Source organism: Artibeus jamaicensis, unplaced genomic scaffold (genome assembly GCF_021234435.1).
Source record: "Artibeus jamaicensis isolate MK-2021 breed Jamaican fruit bat unplaced genomic scaffold, CSHL_Jam_final contig_465, whole genome shotgun sequence".
Classification (NCBI taxonomy): domain Eukaryota; kingdom Metazoa; phylum Chordata; class Mammalia; order Chiroptera; family Phyllostomidae; genus Artibeus; species Artibeus jamaicensis.
In genome coordinates, this window is record NW_026521843.1 from 18,382,752 (window position 1) to 18,406,526 (window position 23,775).

General features: G+C 36.3%; 1 protein-coding gene across 1 annotated transcript; it reads left to right on the forward strand.

The window, feature by feature from the left end:
- Positions 1–22,687, forward strand: YIPF4 (Yip1 domain family member 4). Its single transcript, XM_037146584.2, has 6 exons — positions 1–331; positions 8,429–8,582; positions 10,502–10,673; positions 15,243–15,320; positions 16,826–16,939; positions 19,979–22,687. Exons 1-6 carry the CDS (start codon positions 253–255, stop codon positions 20,114–20,116), a joined length of 735 nt encoding a protein of 244 aa, XP_037002479.1. The 5' UTR covers positions 1–252; the 3' UTR covers positions 20,117–22,687.
- The last annotated feature ends 1,088 nt before the right edge of the window (positions 22,688–23,775 follow it).

The following is a 23,775-nucleotide window of genomic DNA, read 5'->3' on the forward strand; positions in this document are numbered from 1 at the left end:
GGTGCTGTCACTGTTATGGTCCTGTCAGGGCGCCGGCGTCGCGGTGCTGGCCGCCTACGAGGGGACTTTGGTGGGGCTGTGTCAGGGGCAGCTGGCAGCCTGCTGCGCTCGTCGCGGGCCCCGCAGCAGCGCGCTCCTCCCGCGTCTCCGGCTGCACCGTAAGGCGCGACTGCGGGTCCGCGCTGCGGCCACCTTGGGGCCCGGGCCCAGCCTCAGCCTCCTCCACCACCGCCGGCCCCGAGCGGCAGCGAGATGCAGCCGCCGGGCCCGCCCCCGGCGTATTCCCCCACTAATGGGGACTTCACCTTTGTCTCCTCTGCAGACGCGGAAGGTGAGACTGAGTCCCAGACGGGCCCCGCACGCCGAAGGACGCCAGGCCTTACGGGGCGGGGTCTTTGTGGTGCTCGGGCCCTGGTGGGCGGGCGGGGGCCGCAGGAGGCGGACTGCGCCCGCGAGGCCTTCGAGGGGGCCCGAGTGGCCGGGGGAGGGCCGCGGGCAGCGTCCCTAGACTCTCGGTCAGCCTCGGCCTTCCCTGCTCCCTCTGGGGCAGGTTCTTCTGCGGGACTTGCCTGCCTCAGGTGGACCCACCGAACCTGAAGATTTTTTAATGAAATGACTTGCTATTATTATTCCGAAAAGTGATGGTTAGATTGCCCAGGGGAGGTGTCGAGGATCAGGACGAGGAAAGAGCAGTGTTCCTCTCATTTATCCATCAATAATTTTTGGATTACTGGGATTGGATTCGGCTCCGCAAAGACGTGGAGTTTGATATCTTGCCTCCGTCCCAGTTTTCCTGCAGTTTTTTTGTCGTTGTTGTTTGTTTGTTTTTTCAGTGGTTGACCTAATATTCAGAGAAGTAGACCCAGGTATGTTCGAATTTGTAATCCGGCTAGGCGTTCCCAATAGCTTCTAGTTTCCCGTGTAGTAATTGTTTTCACAAAGTTGTGGTGGAGAGGTTTTTCTACAGCACAGAAAGTTGTGTTTTCTTCCTTTTCTCTGTTCCTTACCAGACTCTTTGAAACTGGAATCTTCCTCTGCTAGTCATTTTCAAATTTCAGGTTTATTACATTTTGTATGCCAGTGACTTTCTGGTGGCCAGACTTACTGCCTAATTTGAAAAAATAAATTATTCTTAGCTGTAAGAAACTTAAGTCTAAAGAAGAATGCAGTACTTCCTCAGAAATCTGGTTTCATAGTACATCAGTTAATAAGGGGAGGAGGTTTTCCCTTCTCCCCTTATTTTGCTTTTTGATTGGTATTGTTTACTAAATAGTACTGTAGTTTTGGTTATTTAAAATGGGAAAATATTTTTATCTATCATAAGAACATAACTGATACATTTTCTAAATTACAGTTTACATTAGTTTCAGGTGTATTGTACAGTGGTTAGACAGTCATACACTTTACAAAGTGTCTGTCCCTCCCACCACAGCTCCAGTACCCACCTGGCACCATGCAGAGTTACTACGGTATTAATGACTATGTTCCCTACGCTGTACTTTACATCCCCATGACTATTTTGTTACCAGTGATTTGTATCTTAGTCCCTTCACCTTATTCACCTAGTCCACCAACTCTACCTCCCCATTTCTTTTAAACTCTTAGGAATATTTGGTGAAATAAAGCAACCCAAAATATTTCGATTTGTTTCCTCTACATTTGGTAGCATAGTGTTTAGGGAGGAATATCAACTTTAATTTCCCAGACTTTAAAAAAAATGTGGCATTGAGTATCAGAACCTGATGTTTGTTTAAAGTTTTCTATTGTGTATATTTTTCATATCCTCCCTTCCCCCAGGAATTACCTTTCTTAATCCACATAAGAAATCTGACAAAATAATATGAGCTAATCCACTGACTCCATATAGTAAACCAAGAAGCCTAGAATAAGTAAAATCCATAAGGTTTATTCAGACTTCTTCATATAGCCTTCAAAGATGTATAGCCTCCCTGTATAGCCAAGGATATATAGACATGTAATAACACCCTCATCTGTATAACTTTTACATCTTAAATTTACAGAGTATTATAAGTATATGTCTTGGTTGGTCTTTATAAGAATCCTGCTAAGTTTTATTATTCCTGTATTTTATAATAAAACAGGCTTAGAGACATAATTATTTGTTACAGGTTGCGTTGAATATTTTAATCCCTATGCCAATTTTCTATGTTCTTTTGGTCTAGGTTGTTTGTGCAATGTTTTATGGCTATGTTTATCTTTATCCCCAGAACAAGGATGAACAATAAATATTTTATTTCAGCAAGACATTAAATATAGGTAAAAAAACAGTTTAGAGAAGTTCAGTAACATCCACATCAAAGATCTGGAATTGAAATCAAGTGTTCTGTGTCTTCAGATTTCTTTCCACTAAACCATGGCGCCTCTTATATTTTTATGAATTGAATAATGTATTTGAAGTATAGTGTTAGAGAGTCTTGGGTTTGCATCCTGGTTTTACCAGTTGCTGTCTAGATGATATTGAGAAAGTTACTTCATTTCTCTTAACCTCCTTTTTCTTATAAATAAAATGGGGATAATAATACCCAAGTGTTCAAATATTTTGCAAATGCAGAGGACTTACTACTATATCTGGCTGGGTTTAGTGCTCAGTCCACGTTAGGAATAATGCTGCTGCTTGGGTTTCAGTATTAACTGGCTTCGTACTTAGTTCTTTTTATTTTTATTTATTTATTTCTAGAGAGAGGGGAAGGGAGGAAGAGAGGGAGAGAAACATCAATCAGCTGCCCTTCGCCCAGCCCCAACCCAGGACCTGGCCTGCAACCCAGGCATGTGCCCTGACCAGGAATCAAACTGACAACCCTTTGGTTCATGGCCCAGCCCACTAAGCCACACCACTTAGTTTTTATTGTTCTCCAACCTGAACATTTTACTTGGCAACTTCCAAGTCTTTTCTCTTATTTCCAAGCATGTCATACAAATTCTTGCTTCTCCCTTTTTATGCAGTTTTTCCAACCATGAATATTTTTGACTCATAGATGTTTCCTTCTGTCCACATCTCTTTTCCTTACTATTTGACCACACATATCCTTTGTCCAAAAATCTGTCTGATGTTTTCGTATCTGTGCATATTCTAGACCCCACGCTTAAAATGCTTTTCTCCTCCTTATCTCAGGTTGAAACTTAAGACAACTCAAATGCTCCTTCTTTGGTGAAACTTTGCTTAACTGTCCCTCAGAAACAGAAATTTCTCTAATCTTTTCTATATCTCATCACCTACCACAGATGGTGCAAAAAATATGCACATTTATATGCACATTAAAAAATAATTTTTTGTTACAGGAATAAATAACATGTTTTCTTTTGTTTTATGTGATACACTCAGGACTACAAAACAGCATATTATGAATGAATAACAAAAAAAAAATTACTTGATTTAGAGCCAGAAGACTTCAGTTAAAGTCCTGACTCATACAGTAACTATGCTAATATTGGAAAACTTACATTGCTTCTGTAAGCATCTCTTTTGTCATGTATAAAATGAAAAGCATACCATTTACGAGAATATTGTAAGAATTGTTTATGTGTATTAAAGCAAGGTCCGTAAGTAGAGTTGAAAGACCATGAGCTATGTATGAATAAGCCAGTAAATGAATAAATAAGTGAATAATGAAGTCCAGACTGAATATTCATGTAGAAAATTACATCCAAAAGCAGTACATGAAATGCATGTGTGTAAATGCAAGAATGTAATGATGTACAAGTATGTGTATATATGTGTAGTCTAATATAGAAATCTTTACGGCAATCTTGAATTTATTTTTGTATCAGACAAATAGTAATGCTTTGCCGGGTTTATGTCCATAGACCATCAGCTTTGGCTTTTACCTGGGCACTTAGTAATGCACAATCTGCCTTAAGCATGATTTGCATTTTAGCAAGATCCTTTGGTGATATATATGCACATTAAAGTTTGAAAAGCACTGATGTAGAATGTTATGAAACATCAGAATAGGAGGAATTTTATTTTAGCTGGAATAGTATCTACAACTCATAGTACATTATTGTGATCAGTAAGTTGTAGAAATAATAATCCAGTAATTATTGTCAGTGCTTTTTCGAGTAAATGATAATTTTTTTATTTGTTAATATGACCAAACATCTAGCCTACTCTTTGTATCAGGTTACCCCTCCCCAGAAAGGATATCACCTCTCATACACGTTAATAGTTTAGACAGAGGAATCTTTAGTTTTCCTTTTGAGAAAATGTCATACTTGATTTTTCTAAAATTATATCCATGTAGGTAATAGCACAAATATCTTCTATATGATTTGCTACTGAAGTTTAATATGTGGAATTTTAATGGGTGCAAGAATAGCTTTCCTTCCCTATTTGAAAGTTGAAAATGACTTTTTAGCCAACTTTTTCTTGGGAAAAAAAGGTAGTTAAGCAAGTTTTACCTTTTTAAAAAATCTGTTTCTTTTCATAAATTTTATACATATAAGGCATTGACCAAACCTATAAATGTGGTAAAATTTCAGAGAACTACATAAATATAACTGCATACAAAACCAGTAAAATTTGAGGATATGTCAGTGTCCCAGTTTTGGGTTTCTTTAAAAAAGATTTTATTTGTTTACTTTTAGAGAGGGGGGAAGGGAGGGAGAAAAAAAAGGGAGAGAAACGTCGATCAGTCACCTGCCACACACTGGGGACCTGGCCCACAACCCAGGCATGTGCCCTGAGTGGGAATTGAACTGGCAGCCCTACCATTCACAGGCTGGACCACAATCCACTGAGCCACACCAGCCAGAGCAAAGTCCTGGTTTTGGTAGTTACATAAGATAGTACCTTAGGGGAAACTGTGTGATGGGTACATGCAACCTCTCTGTACTATTTTTGCAACTTTCTGTGAATCTCTAATTATTACAAGATAAGTTAAAAGACAAAAGACATTTATTTATTATGTAAATAAAAGAAATTTCTGTTAACTAACTAGTTTATCCCAAAATGGGATTCAGTTTTTCTAAAGGTGGGTTCAGGAGATTGAATTGATTTTAATTAATATTATGTACATTATGAAAACTTACTGACATTCAATAGTAAAGCAACTAAAACCATAAATCAAAACAATATGAATAAAAATACAACGTATGACACAGTTTTATACAAAACTTAAAAAAAATCTTTATGGAGTATCATGATCAAGCAAATTTCAATATATATCTAGCAATTATAAAATCATGTACTTGCATTGGTTTCTTGATATTTTGCATTGACCCTATGTATGCATTAAAATGTTTTTATTAATTAATATGGGATGGTGGAATTTATCTCTTAACTGTGAAACGTGCTTCATTTGTTTTGCTGCAGAAATACTCAGTTCTGGTTTGGATTTAAGCACACATGGATTTTATTTTCAAATGAATGAGATGATTTGTCTTTTTTTATTGCATATTAAATGAGAAAAAGCTTCTTCACATATATAAGAAGTTGGCAAGTGCCAACAAAATGTTCATTATTCATTGCAGGATACTTTTCTTTCACAGAAATCTGGCACTTGTCTAGGGGCAGATCATTAAATCTGAATGTACTATCATACTGCACTTGACTGAGTTCATCCTTATCTTTCAAAGTGAAGTTCTCAAGCTGAATAGAAAATTCAGAGAAAGGATCCCTCACCCATTCATACACTTGAATTTTAAGGGAGAGAGAGTTACTGTTAAATTTTGTTCTGCAGTTTTCCCAGGTGGCTTTCAATAAAACCTGAAACTTAATGATAATTCTTCCTCACTCAGTGAACCCAAACATCGGTGGAAACATTTAAAAAAAAATTTAAGTTTTATTGATTAGAGAGAGAATCATTTGTTTATTGTTCTGCTTATTTATGCATTCATTGGTTGCTTTCTGTATGTGCCCTGACCTGGATCGAACCTGCAACCTTGGATATTGGGACAACACTCTAACCAACAGAACTACCAGGCTGGGGCCAGTGGAAACATATTTTTAAAATATTTTACTTATTTATTTTCAGAGAGGAGAAGAGAGGGAGGGAAACATCAGTGTGTGGTTGCATCTTGAGCACCCCCTACTGGGGGCCTGGCCCACAACCCAGGCATGTGCCCTAGACTAGGAATTGAACCAGCAACCCTGTAGTTTGCAGGCCAGCACTCAATCCACTGAGCCATACCAGCCAGGGCTAAACATTTTAAAGATTTCCTTTTGAGATAGATTTTCCCCAAAGATTATTTCCTCTTAAACTCATGTATTTATTATTATCTTTACATTTTTCTTATTTAGAAAATGAGCTTTCGCTGGTGTGGCTCTGTGGATTAAGTGCTGGCCTATGAACTAAGGTTGCTGGTTCAGTTCCCTATCAGAGCACATGCCCGGGTTGTAGGCCAGGTCCCCAGTTGGGATGTGCAGGAGGCAGCAGACGATGTTTCTTTCCTAGTCTTTCTCCCTCCCTTCCCCACTCTCTGAAAAGAAATAAAATATTTTTTTAAATGATAAGGTGAATAGTGCAATAAGAAAAAATTGATTTAAAATTAGTGTTTTAAAATTCAGTATACCTGTCTATTCTATAGTTGACAGCCAGGCTAAGTGGTTCTTATTCTGGTTTAACTTAAGACAACTGCACCTGGAGTGATTTGGAATCTTTTACCTTGTTTTTGACATTACTCTTACTAATTTGCTAACATGTTAGGCTAACCACCAATATTTGTACTTTTCTGTTCCCACATTGATTAGGTCTTTGGGGTACTGAGGGGTGTATCAGACTGCTGTCACTGGCACCCCTATGTATATGTCCATGATATTTCCCCACTTTTGTTTGGAATGGAAAATGCTGTAAAATTGTAAGCTAAAGGTGCCTTTTTGATGTTCTGGCATCCATGCTATGACAAACTGCTGAACATACACATTTCTTCATTACAGCATTCCGTATTGTAATTTATATATCCTTTGGTTTTGATTAAGAAGTGTAGTCCTTTGCACAGGACAGGAAACAGTTATTGAGGTCTTTTCCTGCCTCATAATTCAAAACCCTTTAATGCCACCACTGTACTAATGACTTCCTGACCTAGATCTTCCTCTTGTTAAATCAAGAAAAGCATTCCTTGTACCTAGTGGAAATGGAATTTTAGTTAAATTTTAACTCATTTTCAACTGAGGCAAAGACAAACAGAAAGCAGTTTTGAGAGAATATTTTAATTACAAGATTCTATGATAGCATCTACAGGGACTATTTTTAAACTTTAAGTAGGGAAGGACAAGGAATTCAAAAGTACTTTTACTTTATCTTTAGTTGAATAAATGCCCTTATAAAACCTTTTTAGAATCATAATGTTAAACCTGGAAAAGAACTTTGAATAGAAACTGGAGACCAGAAGACAGTAATGATTTGCTGTATTAATTAGTAGCTAAGCTAGTACTTAGCTTCATTTTATTATAATTAATTTCAGGAGTTGTCATAACCAGACCAAGATGTGACTCATAATTGATCCACTCATTGACTGAAGTTGAAGCTGAAGTTTTAATGGCTGTTCTTAAAAGCTAACCCTAAAGTTTAGGTTAAAATTAAGCTCTTCTGTATACTGTATATGATCTCCAGAGAAGGAACGTCTATGTTAAGAATGTTTTGGTTTGCTGTTTTGCCAAAATTATTTTTTAAAGTACCATTCCAGCATTCTAGTCCTGGCCAGGTGGCTCAGTTGGTTGGAGCATAAACCAAAGGGTTGTGGGTTCAATTCCCAGTCAAGGTACATGCCTGGGTTGCAGGCCAGGTCGCCACTTGGGGGCATGCAAGAGGCAACTGATGAACATATCTCTTGCACATAGAGGTTTCCCTCTCTTCCTCCTTTCCCCTCTTTCTCAAAATAAATAAAATAGAAGTAAATAAATAAGAAAGAATGTAGTTGTTCTGAAAGCAACAAATGTGAATAAATAGAAAAACAAACAAAAACTCAGACTCCGGCCTCAGTGTGGTAGATACTAGAAGGAAAAGAGGTTTGGGAGGTAGTAAAGAGTAAAGGGGGTCAAGTATATGGTGATGGAAGAAGATTTGACTTTGAATAGTGTATACAATGCAGTATACCGATGATGTGTCATAGAACTGTATACTCGAAACCTATATAATTTTTATCAACCAATGTCACCCCAATAAGTTTAGTTTAAAAATAAACAAAACATAAACATTGAAAAAAATTAAGTTATTGTTATAAGTCTAGATTTTGGTACTGGTCCAGCTAATTAGCTGTGAAACTTTTCATCTGTCTTCACCTCCCTCATCTTTCATTTTCTTGTTGTAAAATAAAAGACAGTACTTAGATATCTATAACTTTAAAACGTGAAGATTTCATGCAATAGTAGTTCTTCAAATGATAATTATCTTAGTTGAATTTATGCTTATATTAGTTAAAATTCACACATTTTACATTGGTTTACAGTTTTCTCCTCTTTTTTCCTAAGAGCTCAGTGGTTCAATAGCAGCCCCAGATGTCAAGTTAAACCTTGGTGGAGATTTTATCAAAGAATCTACAGCTACTACATTTCTGAGACAAAGAGGATATGGCTGGCTTTTGGAAGTTGAAGATGATGATCCTGAAGATAACAAGCCTCTCTTGTATGTAAAAATTATATGTATTTTTTGGCTTTTAGAGCTAGTCTGTAGGATGGCTATATTCTTTCATTGTTCTTTAAAAATAAGTACAGAAAATCTTAACCTTTTTGGTGAAAAGTTTTAGCTGTTTTCAGTTTTACTAGTAATTAGAAAAACAATGAGACTTTTTAAAAAATCGTCCAGTTTATACTGTAAATGTTGTCAAGGTGGCTTATTTTGCAGTATTCTTTTGTTTTACCTGGATGTTTTCAAGTATGTATGTATGTATTTATTTGTATCAAAATTATCTATGGCCACACCACCTTGAATGCATCTGATCTCATCTGATCTCAGAAGCTAAGCACATTTGGGCCTGGTTAGTACTTGGATGGGAGAATATTTTTAACCTATTAAATTGCAAAAAATAAAAGAATCATAATCCTCTCCCTGTCTCCTCCTTTCTATGTCTCTCTCTCACACAGACACACACACTGCAGGCTGTTAGGGCCTACCTGGGTCTGTAGCTATCTCATGTAAACATGCAGTCTGAAAGAGAACACTTTGGTGCTTGCTGTGGAAATTCAGTTTAGGACAATTGAAGACTTCTAAAAAGATTATCACTTCCAAATTTCTCCCATATAGAAATTTTAAAGCTACCACTGAGGACTGTAGGGAGATTTTTCTTTCTTTCTTTTCTCCTTCCCTTTCTCCCCTTTCTCCCCTTTCTCCCCTTTCTCCCCTCCCCTCTCTCTTTCTTTTCTGTTACTATGTTACTGCTTGGGAAAAGAGTAAAGGATTTAACAATTTTGGGTCCTGGCCAGTTAACTCAGTTGGTTAGAGTGTTGTCCCTATATACCAAGGTTGGGGGTTTGGTCCCGGTCAGAGCACATACAAGAATGAACCACAAATAAGTATAACAATAAACCAGGGTTTCTCTTTCTGTCTCTCTCTAAAATCAATGAAGAAAAAATTATTAATTTTGAAAAGTAGAAACTATAGCTTTGTAAAATCAAGGCATTACCAAATTATTCTCTGCAGTAATTACAGGTAGATGAAATATTGTTATAACATCTTATTTCTATGTTTATATGTCATATTTCATCAAATCTAAGATGCCATGAATTACAAGGTTCAGTTATCTTACATTTATCAATAAGAAAGAAAAAGTGCTTAAGACAGCACAGAGCTAGGACATCAAAGGCTATCTCCTTGGTGTGAGGATAAATGAGAAATAACCTATCATAAAAAAGAAATAGCTGGGGGCAGTTATTTGTCTCAGTTTGGCACTTGGTGGGGTACTGAAAGAAAATACTTTTTCCTGAAAATGTAAAACCTATACCAATTCTTGTGTAGGAATTCAGTCTGATTGTTAGTATGGCACAAAAAAGTCTCAAGCAGAGAATTTTCTTTAAAGTCCCAAATTGGTAGTGCCTTCAGGAGACTAGCAAAAGGGAAGGCAGGTCTTAGAAGCACTTGGCCTCACTTAGGGCTGACAGCAATTGTAAAGCACCAATGACTGTGAAATTCATCCCAACTTTAGAGATGTTAAAATGTTGAAAATGTATACCTTGGAATCAGTGAAATATGGTACTTCAAATGTAAATGTTTTGTTGACCTATAGAGACTATACCATTATATTTAAACTTAAGTTCTCCTGCAACATAAGTTTAAATATAACAGTATTCAGGCCGTGGCTGCAGTGGTTCAGTGGATTGAGCGCTGGCCTGCAAACCAGTGGGTCACTGGTTTTATTCCCAGTCAGGGCACATGGGTTACAGGCCAGGTACCCAATGGGGGGGGCATGTGAGAGGCAAACAGACTTTGATGTTTCTCTCCCTCCCTTTCAACCCCCCCAAATAAATAAATAATTTAAAAAAATAAATAAGTAAATTTAACAGTATTCAGAAGTGTTGTGTGCCTTTTTTTAAATTTTACAATTACAGGGAAGAATTGGATATCGATCTAAAGGATATTTACTACAAAATCCGTTGTGTTTTGATGCCAATGCCATCACTGGGTTTTAACAGACAAGTGGTGAGAGACAATCCTGACTTTTGGGGTCCACTGGCTGTTGTTCTTTTCTTTTCCATGATATCATTATATGGACAGTTTAGGGTAAGTATATCTTACTTTATTTTAAAATGAAAATAGCCAAATATTAACTATAATGCCACATTGTATTTGGGAAATGTTTTACCTCTACTTATTCTCACTTATTCATCCCAAGAACTAGTCTTAAGCAGATATGCAGGGAGTACCTTAGATAAATGCTTTCTAAATTTTTCCACATCGAAAGTGTTAATATTTGTATTAATAAGCGACTGAGTTAAATGGATGGAAGTAACCCCATCTGACCAGAAGTGACCAAAGAGGCTGCCTGTGCCCTTTCTAATTTCTCCAAGGGATAAAGAGGTTTTTTGTTTGTTGTTTTAATTTAATTGTTCAAGTACAGTTTTCTGTCTTTTAATCCCATCCCAGCCCACGCCCCCAGTGCTCCCCACCTCCCTTCCATTTCTACTCCCTTTAGTTGTTGTCCATGTGTCCTTTATACTAGTTCCTGTAAATCCTTCCCCTTTTCCCCCTGAAATTCCCTCCCATTCCCCCTCTGATCACTGTCCGCCTGTTCTCTATTTCACTGTCTGTGGTTATATTTTGCTTGCTTATTTATTTTGTTGTTTAGCTTCCTGTTAAAGGTGAAATCATATGGTATTTGTCTTTTACCACCTGGCTTATTTCATTCAGCCTAATGTTTTTCATTTCCATCCATTCTGTTGCAAAGGGTAGGAACTCCTTCTCTTTCTGCTGCATAGAATTCCATTGTGTAAATGTACCATAGTGTTTTGATCTATTCATTTACTGCTGGGCACCTAGGTTGCTTCCAACTCTTGGCTATTGTAAATTGTGCTGCTGTGAACATTGGGGTGCATAGGTTCTTTTGGATTGGTGTTTTAGGGTTCTTAGGATATAATTCTCGCAGTGGAATTGCTGGGTCAAAAGACATACTCATTTTTAGTTTTCTGAGAAAATTCCATACTGTTTTCCATAGTGGTTGTACCAGCCTACAATCCCACCAACAATGGATTAGGGTCCCCTTTTCTCCACAACCTCTCTAATACTTGTTGTTTGTCGCTTTGTTTATGATGGCCATTCTGACTGGTGTAAAGTGGTATCTCATTGTGGTTTTAATTTGCATCTCTCTGATAGCTAGTGATATTGAGCATCTTTTCTTTTTTAAATTTTTAAAAATATATTTTATTGATTATGCCATTACAGTCGTTCTATTTCCCCCCTTCATTCCCCTCCACCCTGCACATGCCTCCCCCACTGTTCCCCCCATTTAGTTTATGACCACGTGTCTCAAGTTCTTTAGATTCTATATTTCCCCTACTATTCTTGCCCTCCCCGCTATCTATTTTCTACCTACTGTCTATGCTACTTATTTTCTGTACCTTCTCCCCCCTTCTCCTTCTCCCACTCCCCTGTTGCTAACCCTCCATGTGATCTTTATTTCCATGGTTCTGCTCCTGATCTTGCTGTCCTCTTAGTTTGCTTTTGCTTTAGGTGTGGTTGTTAATAACTGTGAGTTTGCTGTCCTTTCACTGTTCATCTTTTTAATCTTCTTTTTCTTAGGTAAGTCCCTTTAACATTTCATATAATAAGGGCTTGGTGATGATGAACTCCTTGAATTTGATCTCATCTGAGAAGCACTTGATCTGCCCTTCCATTCTAAATGAAAGCTTTGCTGGATAGATCAATCTTGGATGTAGGTCTTTGGATTTCATGACTTATAATACTTCTTTCCAGCCCCTTCTTGCCTGTAGGGTCTCTTTTGAGAAATCCGCTGACAGTCTGATGGGAACTCCTTTGTAGGTGACTGTCCCCTTAGCTCTTGCTGCTTCTAGGATTCTCTCCTTCATTTTAATCTTGGCTAATGTAATGATGATGTGCCTTGTTGTGTGCCTTCTTGGGTCCACCTTCTTTGGGACTCTCTGAGCTTCCTGGATTTCCTGGAAGTCTATTTCCTTTGCCAGATTGGGGAAATTCTCCTTTATTATTTGTTCAAATAATTTTTCCACTCATGGCTGTTCCTCTTCCTCTTCTGGTACCCCTATAATTTGGATGTTGAAACATTTAAAGATGTCCTGGAGCTTCCTAAGCCTCTCCCCATTTTTTTTGAATTCTTGTTTTTTCATTCTTTTCTATTTGGCCATTATTTGCTTTCTTCTGGTCCACTCCCTTGATTTGAGTCCCAGTATTCTTTCCATTACTATTGGTTTCCTGTGCATGTCCATTCATTTTAATTAGTTTAGCCTTCATATGTTCCTCTAATTTGTGACTAAAATCAACCAGTTCTGTGAGCATCCTGATCACCAGTGTTTTGAACTGTGCATCTGAAAGTTTGGCTATTTCTTCATGGCTTAGAGTTATGGGCTCTGGGGCTCTGAGTTGTTCTTGAACCATGTTTTGATTTGTTCATGCCTGTTATGTATGAGGAGCGGAGCCTTAGGTATTCACCAGGGCAGGGCTACCCAGGTCACTGGTTTGTGACGCTGTATGTGGGGGCTGGTCAGAGAAAGGCCACCCAGGTTGCTGGTTTGTGATGCTGTATGTGGGGGCGGAGTCAAAGAGGGACAGTGGCGGTCCCCTATGCTGCTTCCCGCCACTGGGGCCTGCAAGGTCTGTCTCACCGCCTTCACCGTATTTGTGCTCGAATGTGTGACCTTGGTCAGCCCTCAGTGGGTCTGCCCCCTCTCCACACCTGGGATCCGCCCACTGCCTGTGCGCCTGGGTCACGTGCCAGGGTCGTCTGGTGGATCTTTGCTGCCGGACCCCACTCTGCTGCTGGCGTTGCCTCTCTTACTGGTTTGGCTGAAGGGTTTGTTGTTGTCAGACTTCCGTATAGTTCAATTTTCTGTGATTTTGGCTGCGTTTTTGTTGCTAAACCTTTGTTTTTAAACTTGTTTGTGTGAGGAGGCACAGTACTTCCATCTACACCTCCATCTTGGCGGAAGTCCTTGAGCATCTTTTCTTGTGTCTCTGGATCTTCTGTATGTCCTCCTTGGAGAAATGTCTGTTCAAATCGTTTGCCCATTTTTTAATTGGGTTGCTTGTTGTGTAAGTTCTTTGTATATTTTGGAGATTAAACCCTTGTCTGAGGTATCATTGGCAAATATGTTTTTAATATAGTTGGTTCTCTTTTTATTTTAATACTGTTTTCTTTAGGGAATGAAGAGTTTAAAACACAAAACTCATAATCTTGTTCTTACCTTTCATTCATTTTTAGTCGTTTTTTAAAAAAGTGAACATTTTAACAACGATGCCATCAGTATTTATTTTTATATAATACTTTGTCCTAATATCAGGCTTTTGATGTGGGCTCCATCCAGCGGTGCCTGCAGTGTTGTGGATGCAATGAACAAATTCATATGGACTGTAGAAGTCCTGTAGAGAAAAGGGATGGCGTGGCCACTCTCTGAGTGAGAGAGCGCCCTGACCCTTATGTTGACAAGCTTTTATTGCTTTTCTGGGAGCATTACATCAAGGGAGGTCCTCATATTATGCACAGGTTTGCTTTAGGTGATTACTTTTTACAGATAACAAAGAAAAGGATGTCGCAAATGCAAGGGAAAAAGTGGTTGAACTAGTTACACTTTGTCCTTGGGAGGTTTAGCACAGACTTTAGGAAGTTACTTCAAAGATAAGCATTAAATGTTTACTGCCTTAATTTAGGGTGAGGGAGTTTTAGCAAAAGCAAGCCTCAGAGCAGCCTAGGTATAATGCAGGCCTGGTTCCCCATGAGAAAGCTGGTCTATGGGCCTGGCTCCTGTGTGCTGCCCCTTGCTTGTTGGTTTTCTGAATTGGAGCTGGGCTACATTTGCCACTGCCATGTGGACCTGTTCCCTGTGGGCTTTATCATCAAAGCACAACATAACACAAACAGCTCCTTCATCCTTAGCTTATTTCAGCTTTAGCCATTGGGAGCTTCTTCAGATTAGCTTCTGTGTCTTTTTAACATACTCTCGTAGTTTTTTGAGTGCTTTCTTTCCTTCTGATTCCACCAAGTGTTTTGTGCTTATATTTTATTTTTACCAGCCTCATCCCTGGAACTAACTATTTCTCTAAGGAACCAAATTCCTTTTATTAGGGAATGATATTTAGAAACCAAAACCTGGACAACAGGTATGCTTACATAGCTGCTGGGATATCATTATTTCTAGACCATCCAAGTAGACAGAAGTTGGAAATACATGCATGTATAATACATTATGCTAAGTCTTAGGAGTTAAAATTGTCTGAAATGTCTTTTATTCTATTACTTGGATAAATGTGTAATTAATACAAATTTTAAAGACCTCCTAAGAAGATTGATAGCTTGTTTCAGGGATGAATTTTCTTTGCAGGATGGTGTAAACCAGGGGGTTTGGAGTAACCACTTTGTTCTTTTTACAGTACTCTTTTATCATAATTATTGAAGTACTGAGGTTTCCTTAGGCAATTGATCATTGTTAAATTTTCCACTTGTATGCAAAATTACCACACTGTAGTCTTAATAAGTTTTTGAAAAGATACCTGGGAACCCAAACAAAACTTTCTGTGATGTGAAATTTGTATATCAAAATATCTTATGGCAAAGATTTGAGTTCTAGGAACTTATACTAATTGCACGAATTTTTTTCCCCTTAGGTGGTATCATGGATTATAACCATTTGGATATTTGGTTCACTAACAATTTTTCTACTGGCCAGAGTTCTTGGTGGAGAAGTAAGTGGTTAATTTTGAAAGTAGCCTTTGTTTATTATTGTAAACTTTATTTTTGATACTGCAGATACCATTAGTAGCTATATTCATCATACCTGTTTCTTGTCTTAGAATTGCTTTTAAGTTATGCTACTTCCTTTCAGAGAATCAGCATATTAGTATTGTACATACTCAATGATGTTATAAGGAATTAAGTAGAAAGAAAAGATCCATTTCACTTATAAGTAATTTATAGCTTTTTCGGGAAGCATACAATTTAGTCTCTGGTACAGAATTTTTCAAACTTTTTGATGTCAGGTCCCCAAAGAAATATTTTTATTTTTATTTTTTTTAATTTAAAATTTTTTAATTAATTAATTTATTTTTAGAGAGGGGTGGGGAGGGAGGTAGAAAGAGAGGGAGAGAAACATCCATGTGTGGTTGCCTCTTATGTGGCCCCCACTGGGGACCTGGCCTGCAACCCAGGCATGTGCCCTGACTTGGAATCAAACCGGTGACCCTTTGGTTCTCAGTCTGTGCTCAATCCACTGAGCTACACCAGCCAGGGCAGAAATTTTCTAATGTGGGTTATATTTATCAGTATTTACCACATTATAAATTAAAATAAAAAATTAAAATATGATTTATTCATTTACAAGTAAAAAATAAACCAAATTTACTTCATCATTTAAAGAAAAATATTTTTCAAAACAAAATGTTAGCGAGAAGGGTAGTATTGCTTTACATTTTTGTCAGTACTATAGTTCCCTCTTTTTTTCTTAATTTTATTGATTCTTTATTTTTAGAGAGAAGGCAAGAGAGGGAGAGAAACATTAATGTGAGGTTGCCTCTTGTGCACCCTCCACTGGGAACCTGGCCAGCATCCCAGGCATGTGCCCCAACTGGGAATCGAGCCAGCAATCCTTTGGTTCACATGCGCACTCTCAGTCCACTGAGCCACACCAGTTGGGGCCCATAGTTCCCTCTTATTTGTGGTTTCACTTTCCACAGTTTCAGTTACCTGGGATCAACTGCCATCCCAAAATATTAAGTGTAAAATTATAGAAATACACAATTGATAAGTTTTAAATGGCATGCCATTCCGAGCAGCATGATAAGAATCTTATGCCACCCGATGCAGGGAGTGGACTCATCCCTTTGGTTAGTATCCACTCTGCACACACCTGCCTGTTAGTCACTTAGCAGGACACTTGGGGATAAGAGCAGTTATCAGAGAGGGAGACACCACATTCATACAACTTTTATTGTAATACAGTATTGTTATAATCGTTCTATTATTGTTAATCTCTCACTCTACCTAAATTACCAATTAAACTTTATTGTAGTCAATGTATACATAGGAAAAATACAGCACAAAATATGATAATTTGAAATATAATGGGTATAATGTCATGGTTTCTTTTTAATTCTCACATTTATGTAAGTACAACAAAGAATAATGTTCAAGAATGATTTAAATGAGTATCTTGACTTCTGTGATATTTATTTAAAAATTTGAAAATTCACAGGTTGCATATGGCCAAGTTCTTGGAGTTATAGGATATTCATTACTTCCTCTCATTGTGATAGCTCCTATACTTTTGGTGGTTGGATCATTTGAGCTGGTGTCTACACTTATAAAAGTAAGTAATGTGTATTATAAAAAATAATTTACTATTTTTCAATCACAAACTTGTTCTCTGGCTAAGAATACTGTAATCTATAACTGTTTATCAAATACTTACTAGTATTTTTGAACAATAGCCTTACTTGTTGATTTTATCAATGGTATTTCTTTTATTTTCCCCTTTTAACTATCAGAAATTATAATGTATATCTGGGGGAATAAAGAACAAAGAGCAAATCAGCCCTCAAAATGTAACAGAATTTTCTTTAATGTTGAATTTTTCTTTTCCATGCTTATAATATGAGTTTATCTGACTTCAGATTTTGTGGGAGATATTTATTTAAAAGTCTACTGGACATTTATTTAACAACTTTATTTGATAAACAGTAACCTCCTTATCAAATATGATAAACATGGTTCTAATAAATTGGTTTTTCTGTATTGCAGAGGTAAGGACATTAGGCTATGTTAGTTTACATTAACATATATACCAATTTTTTTAAAGATTTTTTTTTAAATTTTTTTAAGGTTTTATCTATTTATCTTCAGAGGGGAAGGGATGAGAGAGGGAGAGAAATATCAGTGTATGGTTGCTTCTTGTGCATCCCCTGCTGGGAACTGGCCTACAACCCAGGCATGTGCCCCAACTGGGAATTGAACCAATTTTGAACAACTTTGGGAAATAAATGACTGTTTTAACACATGTATGTATATTGCACAGTGAATGTACTTTTTTTCCTTTATGGAAACCAGAACTTTTTTTAAGACCACTACTTTCAGAACTGCCATTATATAGACTCCAGACCAAAGTATTTGTTTTTAAGTAATGCCACTTAATTTTCACAACATTAGGTTTTATTTAAAGTTTATTTCTAATTCCAGTATAAAAGAAACGACTTAATTTACAATTGGGTAACTACAGGCAATACTGACATTATATTGTATAAACATTAGGTATTGAGTAGAATGTGAATTTCAGAACCAGTCAGTTCGGAATTCATATCCTGGTTATGTAATTCATACTTGCTCTTTGCCTTGGAGAGATACCTTTTCTTACCCTCCTCTGCAAAATGGGAATGTTAGCAAGTATTTTATAGGGTTTGTTATGAAGATTTTAAAGTATATATATAATGCCTAGTATGGTGCTTGACACAGATTAGGCACACAAGTGGTAGCTGTTATTACAAATATTATAAAAGAATATTTCGAGAACATCTTTGTATGTTTGAACTGTTTAAACACTTTAGAGACCAAGGAGATCTTTCTTTCTTCTATATTCTAATCCTAGAGTGTGTTTTAATTGGCATTTTTAGCACTTAGTTTAAAAGTCTTACAATGTAGTAGCTAGCCGCATGCTGGCATTTAATTATCTAGCTTTAATGAACATACCACTTTACTGAATTATTCAGAATCCCTTCCTGATTCTGGGTTGGTTGGTTGGTTGGTTGGTTGGTTGTTACTTGGGTTAAAGCCTGTTTGCACACTGCTGAAATTACACCCAAAATTGCTAAAACTGTCCTCTAGTCATTTTTAGTTATCAGGTTCAATTGAAAAATGGTTCTTAATATTCTTTATACCACATACAAATGCGTTTTTATAAAAATGGAAAATCTTACATTGTTAAAAATTTAGGATAAAATTGTTTTTAAACTTCACATTTTTCTTTGCTAATTTTTTTTCCCCGAGTCACTTACTCTTCTGTGTATAATCAGCTCTTTGTTGTTTCAGTCAAGGTTTTGTTGAGGAACACGTTGCAGAACTTTCATCCTTTTAACTCTTGCATTAGAATGCAGTTTAATCTACAACCACTATATTTTTTAAAAAAGTAAATCTCTATAACTCTTACCATTTGTTAACTGTTTATTTACCAAAAAATGAAGTATGACATACAAATGCAATTTGATCATAATTTTATTTCATATATTTTTCTGTACGTTTGAAATATTTGTGTTTTTGTTTAGTTTGGTTTTTGGTGTTTGGTTTTTTGTTTAGTTTAAAAAGCACAGTAGAAGATGGGACTATCTCAAATATATTTTCAGTCTGTCAATATTTATTTTTTACCTTGGCATGAGTGGTTCTAAACTGAGGGTGATATTTTTCACCCAGAGAGACATTTTCGGGTGTCACAAATTGGGGTGGTGGTGGAATGTTACTGCTATATAGTAGGCAGAAGCAAGGGATGCTGCTGAACATCCTAAAGTGCATAGTACAGCTTCCCACAACAATTATTCAGCCCCAAAGTGTCAACTACAAGGTTAATATAATCTGCTCTGTGCCAGATCTGTTTCTATCTGCTGAAGATAGAAACATACAATAATGTCCCTGATTTTTTTCCTCAAAGTATTTCTTTCATTTTACTCTGTAAAATGGCTTGAGTAACTATATCAATAAGTACTATATAAATTTCCAGTGGAAATCATTTAAAATTAGGTATGTATATAATTTGAAAACCACAGTGTAGTGTATTTAATTAAACTGTTGACCACAATGTTATGTGGCAGGGGGGGTTCTCCTTGTTATTAAACCCTAGACTTCTGTCTATTCTTGGGGAAAATGGTGTGATACTTAATAAACATTATGTAAATTTTTCCTTGATCTGTCTTCTTAGAAGAAAAGAAAGGAAAAAAATTTTTCTATGTAAGAGGCAATTAGTTTTCTTTCAGCAAATTTCAGCAGTTTGGCCCAGTAATAGTCCTTCCAGAAGTTGCCTTATCTTAAAATCACCAGGGACACACTAGAACATTTTTTTCGAAATTCTGATTTATAAGAACTAGAGTGAATCCCAGGGTTTTCTTCTTAATAGACACCCTAGGTGATTCTTTTGATTAGACAAGTTTGATAACAAAACATTTCATTTGCAGAAGTCAAGTAGCGCAGAGCAAGGACGAACATTCTTACAGTTTTAGACATTCTCAATGAATTTTACTGTTTCCACACTTGGTTGTCGGGGTTGTTTTAAACAATATTGTCAATATTATTTTTACTCTATAATATGCAGAATGTTAATTGACTTGCTAATATGCTTCCCTTTGTCTTTTCTGCTTATTTTTTAAAGCTGTTTGGTGTGTTTTGGGCTGCCTACAGTGCTGCTTCGTTGTTAGTGGGTGAAGAATTCAAGACCAAAAAGCCTCTCCTGATTTATCCAATCTTTTTATTATACATTTATTTTTTGTCCTTATATACTGGGGTATAATCTAAGTCATATATGAGTAGGAAAAGACAATGTTATCTTTGTGTGAAGGCTGGAAATTCTTGCTGAAGGGGTTGAAGAAAACCTGTTACTGGTAAAATTTTACATGTTTCAGATGTAAAGACAGGTTTAAGATTTTTTAAAAAACAATATTTTTTTGTATTTAATTAAGCAGTTACAGTTACCTGGAGGTTTTTTGTTGTTTTTTTTTTGGTCAAAATTATGAATTGTTTGATTCTTCATATTCCGGTAAATAAAATATAAAAGCGTTGTGTTTTTAAGATTCTGTCAATATTCTCCTTAAAATTTGTGCCAAGACACCTGGAATGGTAATCATACTTCACTCAAAGGGTAAAGATGACAACATCCTGATAATCTACAAGTGCAATTTTTTCTTTAAAGGGTTTTCTCCTACATTGCAAATCCTGTAGATATATATCTATTTATACATATATATTTATGAAATAATTCTTATTATTCACAAAATATATTTCTGAATAGCTGAAAACTTAAGATACTTTAAATCTGATGCCTAAACTTCTTTAATTTGGCCATTAATCTTTTTATTTGTAAATTTAAATTTGTTTTTAAATTGTATATTATTTTAAAAATCGCATACATTCTTCAGTTTATCCTTGTTCAGAATTCTTAATAATAACAACTAAAACTAATTTTAACATATGTTGATGTATGTTTGATTTGTTTGGGTGTTTTTAAAAACTGTTTTTTAATAGCTAACCATGAAAAGTTTCTGTTAATCTTTCTGACCAAAGGAGCAAAAGGTATAATGGATATGACATTCATTAAGATTGTCAATATGTAGAAAAGCACTAGTATTTATAGCATCAGTAAGTATTTTTAAGTGGTATTTCTAATTCAAAAGTTGCTTGAAAGAGACCTTTAACATCTTGTGGTCCTGAATAGTATTACATGAAGTACAAAAAATAAAATGTTTCCCAGGTTTGTGTTTTGCTTCATAACAACTTGTCCTATATTACTTGATATTTTAAAAAGTATCAGGTACTCTGACAAATGTACAATATTTGCTAAGGGAAATAGTAAGAAATTTAACCTAGTGAAGTTTTTGTTACAAATAATTTCATCGACTATGTACCTTTAATTACTATTACTTTGTAAAGTAGATAAAATATTTATGTTCATATAGTACCAAATGCCTAATGCCTGACTGTTAGCAGATTATTGCATTATTTGTTTTTTTCTAAGCTGGAAGCATTAACTGCTACCCTCAGTATGATTACAGGGCCACTTCTTGGTATGTATGGTATTCCTTTAGCAATGTTATTCATCAGGAAATAACCAGTAACACTGAAACTACCCTATAAATTAGCAAGATATCAAGCCTATCTCTCTTCTTTTTACCTTCTCCCCCATCGAAAAAGAAAGAAAAATCTTTCTTCAGTCTGCAGGAAAAGTGTGGAACTACTTTTGAACCAGAATAATGTGGAAAATTTTATGTGTTGATTCCTTAAACAAATATAGGAAAACAGATTAGAAGTACCAGAAGGATGGAACTTCTAGAGCCTAAAATATGAAGTAGTGAGGGAGGAGCTACAGCTACAGAAGCAGTAACTGTAAAATAAACATTTGTCATACTGACAGAGTTCCTGAGGGTCATTACTTTGTTACACCGATTATATTTGATGTTCATAGTTTTGACCCCGAAATCTTTTCCAAAAAGCTCGAGGGTCCAAACTAGGGGATAGAATTTTGCTAAGCAATAAGTCAAGGCACTTTAGGACCAATTATATTTTAAAAATGGTTTAATATTTTTAAGCTATCATGTTTATTCATAATGTAAGATAAAATTAGATGTTTGTGTTCTAAAAAGGTATTTAATAATAACAGCATTTAATCTTGGGAACTGCCCTGTTGAGGATATATACAGATATAATTTATTATGTTTCAAACTCAGCCAACATCTTCATATGCTAATGATCAAAGCAGTTAAAATATATTGTCAGTGTAAAAACCTGATTTGTAAATGTGTGCAAGATACAGTACTGCTGCAACTAATAATGGTAAGCTGACCATAACAATGTCCTCTCCATGAATTTTTATGTAATGATATTTTCGATGTCATTAACTTTTAAATTATGATTTCCAAACTAATTATTAGTTCATTATTATTTTTAGAACAGAACTAGGCAGTCTCTTCTAGTTTTGTGTGTGTGTATGTTGTAAGTGTAATCAGCTATAGTAATCCTGATGAATGTTAATTCTCAAAACAATTATTAGATATTTACTTCTGTTTCAAATTGGTTGTAAATTAATTGAAATTTTTATTAACAATCAAAGTATATAATTTTCATTGTACTAAAAGCAGTTTAGGAAGATTTGTAAAGTTTTATGAACCATTTCTTATTCCTAAGTTCTTATAAGACAGTTTTTATATATAATAATGTATGTTTCCAAAAATTCCCCAAGTGTTAATATACTAATACAGAGTTCTAAATTAGTGAAAATTTGCAATGACTTAAAATGAGATAGACGTCTTCGTTTAAATATTGTTTAAATTTAGTTTCTTTTTTAAAATTTGATGTAATAAAACATTGAATAAAATAATGCTTCTACAAACTAATAAAAACAGTATTTTTCATATTCAGCAAAACATTGAATATTTTAAGATGATTGTTACTTACCTTTTACATTTTTATGAAGGCATTTTTAGTTAGTTTTAGACTTTAGAGAATTGTCACAAATTTTTGGCCTTTTTTTCCTGATTTTGTGACATTTGTTAAAAGATCTTCCATACAATTCTCTCTCTTTTTTTAATAGTTGAACAAGTTGCATTTATTGTTTTTTCCTTGCAAAAAAGTGGAACAACACACATCATGGAGAGTGATAGGGTCTCTCAGAGTGTTAATAATGACTGTACAGGCCCTGGTTGGGTTAGTTTAATTGGTTAGGGCATTGTCTTGACATACCGAGGTTGAGGGTTGGATCCCCAATCAGGGCACATACAAAAATCAACCAGTATCCAGTCAAGTTGGTGGAATAGGTAAACTCAGTACTTAACCTCCTTGTACAACCATATCAAAATTACACCGAAATAACAGAACAACTATCATTAAGAAGTGCCAGAAATTGTACTTCTGGAATCCTACAACTATGGAATTAAAGAAAAAACACATCAAGACTGGTAGGAGGAGCAGAAATATGGAGTGGGCTTGTCTCACACCCACTTGTGGCAGATAAAAAGAGTGCTATCTCCAAAGCAAGGGGTCCCAGCCCCATACCAAGTGCCCAGCCATGGGTTTCAGTGCCAGGTAGAGAAGTTCCTGTAACTCTTGGCTATAAAAACCAGTAGGGTTTGAGACTGAGGAAGATGGAAACTTCTAGTCCTAGGCAATTTCTCATAAAAGGTCCATTCATAGACTTACTTGGACTCACTCCCTCTGAGCTCCAGCAAGGGGACAGCAGCTTGAAAGGCACAGGGATGAGCTGAATTGTCTGACATCAGAGCAAGAGCTGGGGGCCAGCTTTCTCCTACAAAGAAGTGCTGGTAGAGGCCACTCTTCCTTTGATGAGCCCTCCCCACACAGAGCCCTAGGTGGACATCATGTCTGAGACTCCATCAACCTGGCTCACACTTGGCCCCACCCTGGTGATTCCCTGAGACCCTTTCTTCAATTTTCAGGCCC